This window comes from Oncorhynchus masou, chromosome 14 (genome assembly GCF_036934945.1).
Source record: "Oncorhynchus masou masou isolate Uvic2021 chromosome 14, UVic_Omas_1.1, whole genome shotgun sequence".
NCBI classification, from domain to species: Eukaryota; Metazoa; Chordata; class Actinopteri; order Salmoniformes; family Salmonidae; genus Oncorhynchus; species Oncorhynchus masou.
The window spans coordinates 96,251-106,906 of record NC_088225.1 but is presented as its reverse complement, the minus strand read 5'-3'; the positions used below and the strand labels follow the sequence as shown (position 1 = coordinate 106,906).

At 45.9% G+C, this 10,656-nt stretch overlaps 1 protein-coding gene across 1 annotated transcript; it reads right to left on the bottom strand.

Moving 5' to 3' along the window:
- Nucleotides 1-197: 197 nt before the first annotated feature.
- On the bottom strand, nt 198-5,157 carry LOC135554849 (uncharacterized). The gene is made up of 3 exons (XM_064987291.1): nt 5,119-5,157; nt 4,503-4,709; nt 198-3,916 (listed from the first exon to the last, which is right to left on the bottom strand). Exons 1-3 carry the CDS (start codon nt 5,155-5,157, stop codon nt 3,197-3,199), a joined length of 966 nt encoding a protein of 321 aa, XP_064843363.1. The 3' UTR covers nt 198-3,196.
- Nucleotides 5,158-10,656: the final 5,499 nt, after the last annotated feature.

The following is a 10,656-nucleotide window of genomic DNA, read 5'->3' as shown; positions in this document are numbered from 1 at the left end:
TCTCAACTAGCCTACCTGGTTAAATGAAGGTGAATAAATAAATAAAATATATATCTAAATATATATACACACAGTGCCTTGTGAAAGTATTCGGCCCCCTTGAACTTTGCGACCTTTTGCCACATTTCAGGCTTCAAACATAAAGATATAAGACTGTATTTTTTTGTGAAGAAACAACAACAAGTGGGACACAATCATGAAGTGGAACGACATTTATTGGATATTTCAAACTTTTTTAAACAAATCAAAAACTGAAAAATTGGGCGTGCAAAATTATTCAGCCCCTTTACTTTCAGTGCAGCAAACTCTCTCCAGAAGTTCAGTGAGGATCTCTGAATGATCCAATGTTGACCTAAATGACTAATGATGATAAATACAATCCACCTGTGTGTAATCAAGTCTCCGTATAAATGCACCTGCACTGTGATAGTCTCAGAGGTCCGTTAAAAGCGCAGAGAGCATCATGAAGAACAAGGAACACACCAGGCAGGTCCGAGATACTGTTTAAAGAAGTTTAAAAGTTTAAAAGAAGTTTAAAGCCGGATTTGGATACAAAAAGATTTCCCAAGCTTTAAACATCCCAAGGAGCACTGTGCAAGCGATAATATTGAAATGGAAGGAGTATCAGACCACTGCAAATCTACCAAGACCTGGCCGTCCCTCTAAACTTTCAGCTCATACAAGGAGAAGACTGATCAGAGATGCAGCCAAGAGGCCCATGATCACTCTGGATGAACTGCAGAGATCTACAGCTGAGGTGGGAGACTCTGTCCATAGGACAACAATCAGTCGTATATTGCACAAATCTGGCCTTTATGGAAGTGGCAAGAAGAAAGCCATTTCTTAAAGATATCCATAAAAAGTGTCGTTTAAAGTTTGCCACAAGCCACCTGGGAGATGAAACCAAAATTAAATTTTTTGGCAACAATGCAAAACGTTATGTTTGGCGTAAAAGCAACACAGCTCATCACCTTGAACACACCATCCCCACTGTCAAACATGGTGGTGGCAGCATCATGGTTTGGGCCTGCTTTTCTTCAGCAGGGACAGGGAAGATGGTTAAAATTGATGGGAAGATGGATGGAGCCAAATACACGACCATTCTGGAAGAAAACCTGATGGAGTCTGCAAAAGACCTGAGACTGGGATGGAGATTTGTCTTCCAACAAGACAATGATCCAAAACATAAAGCAAAATCTACAATGGAATGGTTCAAAAATAAACATATCCAGGTGTTAGAATGGCCAAGTCAAAGTCCAGACCTGAATCCAATCGAGAATCTGTGGAAAGAACTGAAAACTGCTGTTCACAAATGCTCTCCATCCAACCTCACTGAGCTCGAGCTGTTTTGCAAGGAGGAATGGGAAAAAATTGTCAGTGTCTCGATGTGCAAAACTGATAGACATACCCCAAGCGACTTAAAGCTGTAATCGCAGCAAAAGGTGGCGCTAGAAAGTATTAACTTAAGGGGGCTGAATAATTTTGCATGCCCAATTTTTCAGTTTTTGATTTGTTAAAAAAGGTTTGAAATATCCAATAAATGTCGTTCCACTTCATGATTGTGTCCCACTTGTTGTTGATTCTTCACAAAAAAATACAGTTTTATATCTTTATGTTTGAAGCCTGAAATGTGGCAAAAGGTCGCAAAGTTCAAAGGGGCCGAATACTTTCGCAAGGCACTGTATATATATATATTTTTTTTATTAACATTATCCGAGTCTGCATCCGAACCCTTTTGCTTACATTAGGCAAATTCAAATATGGACCTCGAACCAAGTTCCACTGCTAATTTCTTCTTCGGGATCGATTTTGACCTGGGACACCAGGTGGGTGTTACTGTGTTAGCTCATAAGTAGCGCAATATATAACGAAAAAGACTGCCACGTCGGTCGCATGCCGTGTCAGCCTCCCAGTCTCTCTCGGCCAGTCATGCAGTATGCCAATTAGTGTCACGTCAGCTTGTCTCTGCAGAAGGGTTTCCACTAGATTATATAGCCACAAAGTAAACATTCATGAAAACAAAAATATATTTTTGTCCTTAATTTAAGGTTAGGCATAATATTAGTAGTGTGGTTAATGTTAGGTTTAAAATCAAATTTTAAGAAGATAAAGTCAAAAATAGGCAGGGTTTATCCATAATTATCGCTATAGAAGTTAGAGAACAGTAGTGGAGAGGGTAGTAAGTTTTAAGTTCCTCGGCATACACATCACAGACAAACTGAATTGGTCCACCCACACAGACAGCATCGTGAAGGCGGCGCAGCAGCGCCTCTTCAACCTCAGGAGGCTGAAGAAATTTGGCTTGTCACCAAAAGCACTCACATACTTCTACAGATGCACAATCGAGAGCATCCTGTCGGGCTGTATCACCGCCTGGTACGGCAACTGCTCCGCCCACAACCGTAAGGCTCTCCAGAGGGTAGTGAGGTCTGCACAACGCATCACCGGGGGCAAACTACCTGCTCTCCAGGACACCTACACCACCCGATGTTACAGGAAGGCCATAAAGATCATCAAGGACAACAACCACCCGAGCCACTGCCTGTTCACCCCGCCATCATCCAGAAGGCGAGGTCAGTACAGGTGCATCAAAGCTGGGACCGAGAGACTGAAAAACAGCTTCTATCTCAAGGCCATCAGACTGTTAAACAGCCACCACTAACATTGAGTGGCTGCTGCCAACACACTGACTCAACTCCAGCCACTTTAATAATAGGAATTGATGGGAAATGTAAAATATATCACTAGCCACTTTAAACAATGCTACCTAATATAATGTTTACATACCCTACATTATTCATCTCATATTTAAGTATACATATATAATGTACTCTATATCATCTACTGCATCTTTATGTAATACATGTATCGCTAGCCACTTTAACTATGCCACTTTGTTTACATACTCACCTCATATGTATATACTGTACTCGATACCATCTACTGTATCTTGCCTATGCTGCTCTGTACCATCACTCATTCATATATCTTTATGTACATATTCTTTATCCCCTTACACTTGTGTGTATAAGACAGTAGTTTTGGAATTGTTAGATTACTTGTTGGTTATTACTGCATTGTCGGAACTAGAAGCACAAGCATTTCGCTACACTCGCATTAACATCTGCTAACCATGTGTATGTGACAAATAAAATTTGATTTGATTTGAGACAACCCTGCAGCAGGGTGATGACTGTCACTTCCCGTCTCTCTCGGCCAGTCTCTGCAGCAGGGCAATGACTGTGTCCTGTTTGGAGGAGAGCAGCTCCAGAGCTGTGGCCATCCTTCCCAGGGACTCTGCCATGCACACCTCCCTCCTCTCGTACCTCCTCCCCTGGGCCTCTGACCTGCTGCGACAGACCTGCTCCTCCTCGGCATGCCCTTCCTGCCTCCTCAGGAACTCCTGCAGCAGGGAGGTGCCTTCTCCTCGCTTCTGGACCAGAGGGGAGGTAATGGAGGAGCCCTTGGAGGTGGAGCAGGAGAAGCGACCGCGCTTCTTTCTGCGGAGGTGCATGCGGCTGAAGTTGGAGGGGATGTGACAGGAGGCAGGGGGCTGTGTGACCGGAGCAGGGGAGGGGTGTGGCTGTACAGGGTCTGTGTTATTGGCTATTCTGGGGGAGGGTGTGTCCAAAGGGTTGTGTAGAGGGAGGGAGGAGCAGACAGGGGTGGGAGGGGATTTGACAAAGGTGTAGAGAGGGAGGGTGGAGGGAACTGGTGTATGGAGTGGGAGGGAGGAGGGGACAAGGGTGAGTGTCCGAGTGTAGGCAGTGATGAGGTTGCCATGGGGAAGGAGAAGGGGCTTCTGCTCGGTTTTGGTGGTTTCCGTGGCGATGTTCACCTTAGGGATGCTGGTTACTAGGGTAGGGCTGCTAGTGGTCTCGGCACCGATGGTGTCACCAAGCATGGCATCCATCATCTTATGAGAGCGAGAGACACACAAAGAGAGATGGAATGTTGAGATAAGAAAGTCTTGTCAGCACCCTTGGGCAGCTTATAACAATCTTGTTTCTTACCTTCATAGTACACCCACAATGTCACAAGAATTGTTGAGCATTCACCAGAAGACCACTATGACCACAATAACATTTAACAAAATGAATAGACGGCTGCCTGAGAACGTCACGAAAATGATGCGTGAACAACGCAGGAGTAGAAGGCTGTGCGTTGCTGTGATCCTGAACAGCCAGACAGCTAGCAACAATGACAAGAAACTGCCATGTGGGGAATCGTAGGTGGCTTGTTTCAGTTAATTGAATCTTGTTCTTGATAGCATTTCTTGTTTGAAGGCATTTTGACTTATACCACGTCTATAATATGGCTCAAATTTGCTAGCTAGCCAACTGACAACTGTCACAATGTATTTGAGAGACAAAAAGTGCTTACTGTGCAAATGGATGCATGTTTTCAATAAACATTTGGAGACTAAATACAGTTTCAATAGAGCCACAAGCATTGGTTCTTGCTAAACACCACAAGTCTATTATTATAAAACAAACAAGTACCTCAAAGTACTCCCAGGAGGTTCTGGCCTGGCCGGTCTCCCTGCCTCTGTATTTGACCCTCTTATAGGTGACGATCAAGTTGTTCCACTTGCGGAGGATCTTCTCAACAGGGTGACAGTGACCCTGCACCTCCAACTCCTTCTGCACGCTCTGGAAGAGCTGTGAACGCTCCCGGGTCCCGTACAGGCTCCAGCGGCGCCCCGCTGCCTACGATCAGGTACACCATGGCCTGGTGGGAGAACTCTGCTGAGGAGGCCGGGAGGGTTATGACTGGGGCTGAGGAGGAAATGAGGGATGTTTAATAAGTACTGTAAGTCCAGATCATCTGCTAAATGACCAAAATGTAAATCATCTCATGACAGAGTTAATGTTATCGACCAGCTAGCCAGCATGCACAAGAGTTTTGGTTCTGGGTGCTGCAGATAAATGGTACATCTACAGTAGGTGCTTAGACCAGGAAATATAGGAAAGGGTAGTTCGATTCATTTTAGGATCCCTCTTTATTTTACTCCCCTCTATCTTTAATTGGGAAAATAGGACTCACCTGGAGCTATCTTTAAGATGGTTTTGCCATCTGCAGAAGTGACGTTAGAGGAAAGAAACAGTCAGCACTCACAGGATCTAGTGTACAGAAAGAAAGACGCAGATGCCACATGCAAAACAGTCAAATAGAGCAAATATTTTTGCGATAGCTCATAATGTCAATACAATTCTGATATTTCATTATAGATTGCACTAATGTTTCTGAAGTGTGCAGACTTTTTCCTGTTTCTCCAGGTTGGCCTTTTGCGTCCAGAACGTTCACCACTCAGCTCCGGGTGTGCGGTAGATTCCGCCTATTATCTAATAGTAGTTCTAAAGTAAAAGATCCTGTGAGACAAGACCTAAAAATATGCCACGTCTGTCTGATTATACAGTACCAACAACTTACACAGTACGATGGGTTTGCTGGTCGTTTTAGTTGCCAGCCGCCCATGCTGTGTTGAATACCCTGCATGGTCTTCTATTGGACCGCCTTCTCCCGGAGAAATATCGTCACGAGCTGCAGACTCGGACCCTCTTTTGTCTGAAAGCAGCGGAGATGATTCGTCTTCTTCGTCAAAGGACTCGGAGTCTTCACTTTTCACAGTGATATTCAAAGACTTTACCGCGTCTACCAAGCGCACTTTCTTAGCTATAGTATGGAATCACTCGACCCCGTCTAAATAGGCTACCTATGTGGTTGTTTCTCTCAATGCTTATGAGAAGGAAAAAGTTTTAGTCTTTCAATTAGATATAAAGAAACCCCAACACCAGCCACTATTGCAGTATTTGCATTCTCGGACCTGTGGCTTTTACAACAAGATGAAGAGAAATGGCTGCGTAGTTATCACCAAGCAGCTCTGGGCAGGGATTCGCTGCTGGCAATTATGGTGACGTGTACTTGTGTGCGCAGGCCTTGCACAGTGCAGAGACGCAACGCAGACGATTCCCAGGCTGCCCTGAAGAGGGAGCTGCTGCTCTGTCTGATGATATTCTCTTCAAAATAAGCATTCTGGTAGGCTACGCACAGTCAAACAAGTAGACCTACAGTACGTTGTGCAATGTTTTAGAACATCTTTGGTGACATCCTATGTGTTTTGTCTTAAAAAAAAATAGATTGAATATTTCATATAATAAATATATTCAAATACAATGCTTTGTTTTTACACTGCAATATCATATGAACACTTCTGGGTTTAGGCATAATTTTTTTTATATATATATTTTTCTTTTACAATTTGTTAACATAATCTCTCTAGTCTGTGTGGACAGCGGTAACTCTGAGGTTCAGTATCACTGGGTAGCCTAGTGGTTAGAGCATTGGACTAGTAACCGAAAGGTTGCAAGTTCGAATCCCTGAGCTGACAAGGTACAAATCTGTTGTTCTGCCCCTGAACAGGCAGTTAACCCACTGTTCCTAGGCCGTCATTGAAAATAAGAATTTGTTTTTAACTGACTTGCCTAGTAAAATAAAGGTTAAAAAAAAAAACTGGACAGCTGAGGTCTCAGAGAATCCAACTCTGGAGAATCCCTGGACATAATCCGGTAAAGCTTAACCAGAAGTAAGACGTCTAGAGGCCTGGAAGGTAACAACTTACATGAGAAGTTTGGAGAGTGACATTCACTGTATGAAATGCAATGTTATCACCATCATTCTATTTTAAATGGTTATCACACACCAATTTTGGCTGCTAGAATGAATGGAATGAATAAAATGACTAGATAGATGACAATGAATAATGTACATGCATGGAAAATAAGATCGGTACAACTTGGTGTACAAGTCTGTATGAATGCTATATAGAAAGACCAGGGCATGGTGATTATTCCCTGTTGTCTCATAGTGAGATAACAGTACAGACTTGATGAAGGCTCTACTGGCTATTGGATGTCATTGGATGCTGAATGTACTCTTGAACTCTCTCTCAACTAGATCCTTCAATCTTTCGCCCATTTCACGGAACTTTTTCCTTCAGAAAAAGAGACACCGTTGTATAGAAAACATAATAAACAAGCTAGAAATGAAATAAACACAGCTCATTTAGCCTGTACAGCTTTGTTATGGATTAAACAAAGGCACATTGTTAGTGTTATTCATGCATTAGCACAAGTAAAGTTGATTAGCATGTCCAACACACGCACGGACGGACACACAGACACGGACGTGCGATCAGACGGACGGACAGATAGATAGACTAGTTGATGAAATGATTGATTGTTCGGCAGGCAATTGGCCCAATGATAGCATTCCTTCATCAGGGCTCCTCACCAGTAGGTAGTCAGAGATTTGGCAGATCAGACCCACCTGGTAAGTCTTTTGACTGGGGTAACACGACTGACTGGCCCTCAGTACACAGAATGTACACATCCACAGAAGATTATCACTGTGATTACACGCACGCACGCACGCACGCACACACGCACACACGCACACACGCACACACGCACACACACACACACACACACACACACACACACACACACACACACACACACACACACACACAAAGCTGACAGCTAAGTTTACCTACACAGAACAAACAGACCTCTCTTCTATCAATCTCTTTCTCTCTCTCTAATCAACCCTCAACTCTTCTCAGGCCAGCATAGAATCAACCACATTAGGAAGATGACATCTCTGATGGAAGGAGCGAGGACACTTATCACAGCATATCAAGCTGCCCTGGCTCGTCATCGTTATCCTGATAGTGCTGCCAAGACAGAGAAGAGAGGAAGGTGAGAAGGAATTGGTTAACAATCAAGCAACAACTGCCTGTTTGTTTGTTAACAAATATTGAACATATTTGTTTCCCACACCCGCGGGTGTAAAACAAGGAGACGCCTTATCACCAACTGTGTTTGCTATGTTTATTAATGCTTTGGAAAAATAAATTAAACATTTTAATATTGGAGTGAGACATGATGAAGAAATACTAACTACTCTCTTATACGGTGATGATATTATTTTGATGGCAGAAACTGAACAAGACCTGCAGAAAATTATATTAAATGCAGTCAATTGGTGCAAAAGACTCCTGATCAATCAGAAAAAAACACAGAATGCATTTTAGAAAACCAAGTACTAAGAGAAGAGTTTTTCAGTTTTGTTTTGGTGAAGAAATGATTGAGTTTACTAGCAATTATAAATATTTGGATCATTAATTTGATGAACATATTACCTTTCATTACGGCACATCTGCCCTGGACAACTCAGCAAGTACAGCTCTTGGGGGAGTTATAAAAAACAATAACACTCAAAGATATTGAGTATGCCATGTATTCCCAACTGTATCAGACATGTGTGTTCTCTTCTGGACTATTCAGCAGGCGTGTGGGTTGCTAAGAGGTATCTCACAGCAGTCCGTTATTGTTTAGGTGAACACAAGTTTGCAACTATACTGGCAATAACTGGGAACACGGGCTGGGAACCCTGTGAGGTGAGATGGAAGACGTGCATGGTGAGACATTGGAATACACATTTTTAATGTTTTATAATATATATATTTTTAAATATTAAAACATACAATCATACATACAATCATACATACCTGCAAGTGAAGCCGCTCAACATTACATTCAGTCATCTACCAGACTCCCATCCAGAGTGACCCACAGGAGCAACCAGAGTCAAGCTCCCCGCCCAAGGACATGTCGACAGATCTTCCACCAAGTCAAATTGGGGGCCCAAACCAGCGACCAATTGGCCACCGGCCCAAGCTCCCAACCGCCAGGCCACCAACCATCCAAGACCCCCCACCCCACAGTTCCCAGAGAGCTGCCTCTCTTGGATGGAGACCGTCGCTGTACAGCTATTTTCAGGACTCTCTGGAGATGTTCGATCAGGTTCAAGCCTTGCTTTGGCTGGGCCACTCAAGGACATTCAGAGACTTGTTCCGAAACCACTCCTGCGTTGTCTTGGCTGTGTGCTTAGGGTTGTTGTCCTGTTGGAAGGTGAACCTTTGCACCAGTCTGAGGTCCTAAGTACTCTGGAGCAGGTTTTCATCAAGGATATCTGTACTTTGCTCTGTTCATCTTTCCCTCGATCCTGACTAGTCTCCCAGTCCCTGCCGCTGAATCATGCCCACAGCATGATGCTGCCATCATCATGCTTCACCACTATGCCAGAGTGACCATTGGGTTCTTGGTCAGCTCCCTGATGAAGGCTCATCTCCCCTGATTGTTCAGTTTGGCCGGCTGACCAGCTCTATGAAGAGTCTTGGTGTGTAAGGGTTGTCGTCAGTGGAAGAAGGTGAGGACCAAAGTGGTAAGTGTTCATGATGATTTTTAATTAAAACTCAGAACACTAAGCAGAAAATAACAACGTGAATTTACAAAACAGAAACAGTACCGTGTGGCCAAAACACTCACACGGAAACAAACACCTACAAACCAAAAGTGAAACCCAGGCTACCTAAGTATGATTCTCAATCAGAGACAACTAACGACACCTGCCTCTGATTGAGAACCATACTAGGCCGAACACAAAAACCAACATAGAATAACAAACAGACTGCCCACCCCAACTCACGCCCTGACCATACTAAAACAAAGAATAAAATAACAGAACTATGGTCAGAACGTGACAGTACCCCCCCCCAAAGGTGCGGACCCCGGCCGCAAAACCTGAACCTATAGGGGAGGGTCTGGGTGGGTGTCTGTCCGCAGTGGCGGCCCCGGCGCAGGACGCGGACCGCACTCCACCATAGTTTTTTTGCGCCTCTTAGCCCGCCTCCGTGGCCTCTTTAGAGCGGCGACCCTCGCTGCCGACGTTGGACTGGGGACTCACGCCACAGGTCCCGAATGGATGGGAGACTCCGGCACAGGAGTGAAGGGCGATCCTGGCATCGCCTGGCTGACATCTCCGGCGGCTCCTGGCAGACTGGCAGCTCCGGCGGCTCAGGACAGGCGGGAGACTCCGGCAGCTCCGGAGTGAAGGGCGATTCTGGCACCGCCTGGCTGACTGACGGCTCTGGCGGCTCCTGGCTGGCTGGCGGCTCCGGCGGCTCCTGGCAGACTGGGGGCTCAGGACAGGCGGGAGACTCCGGCGGCACAGGACAGGCGGGAGACTCCGGCGGCACAGGACAGGCGGGAGACTCCGGCGGCTCAGGACAGGCGGGAGACTCCGGCGGCACACGACAGGCGGGAGGCTCCGGAGGCACAGGACAGGCGGGAGACTCCGGAGGCTCAGGATAGGCGGGAGACTCCGGCGGCTCAGGACAGACGGGAGACTCCGGCGGCTCAGGACAGACGGGAGACTCTGGCGGCTCAGGACAGATGGGAGACTCTGACAGTGCTGGGCAGGAGGAAGACTCTGGTAGCGCTGGACAGGTGGGAGCACCTGTCGGGAGAAGACGGAGAGACAGCCTGGTGCGAGGGGCTGCCTCTGGAGGGCTGGTGCATGGTGGTGGCACCGGATAGACCGGACCGTGAAGGCACACTGGAGCTCTTGAGCACAGAGCCTGCCCAACCTTACCTGGTTGAATGCTCCCCGTAGCCAGGCCAGTGCGGCGAGGTGGAATAGCCCGCACTGGGCTGTGCTGGCGAACTGCGGACACCATACGTAAGGCTGGTGCCATGTACGCCGGTCCGAGGAGACGCACTGGAGACCAGATGCGTAGAGCCGGCTTCAAGG

Coding starts and splice junctions, on each gene's coding strand:
- LOC135554849 (XM_064987291.1), bottom strand. CDS start 5,157: ATGTGGCATCTGCGTCTTTCTTTCTGTACACTAGATCCT. Junction 4,710..5,118: donor CTTTCTGTACACTAGATCCT/GTGAGTGCTGAC, acceptor ACCTGATCGTAG/GCAGCGGGGCGCCGCTGGAG. Junction 3,917..4,502: donor CCTCCTGGGAGTACTTTGAG/GTACTTGTTTGT, acceptor CGCTCTCATAAG/ATGATGGATGCCATGCTTGG.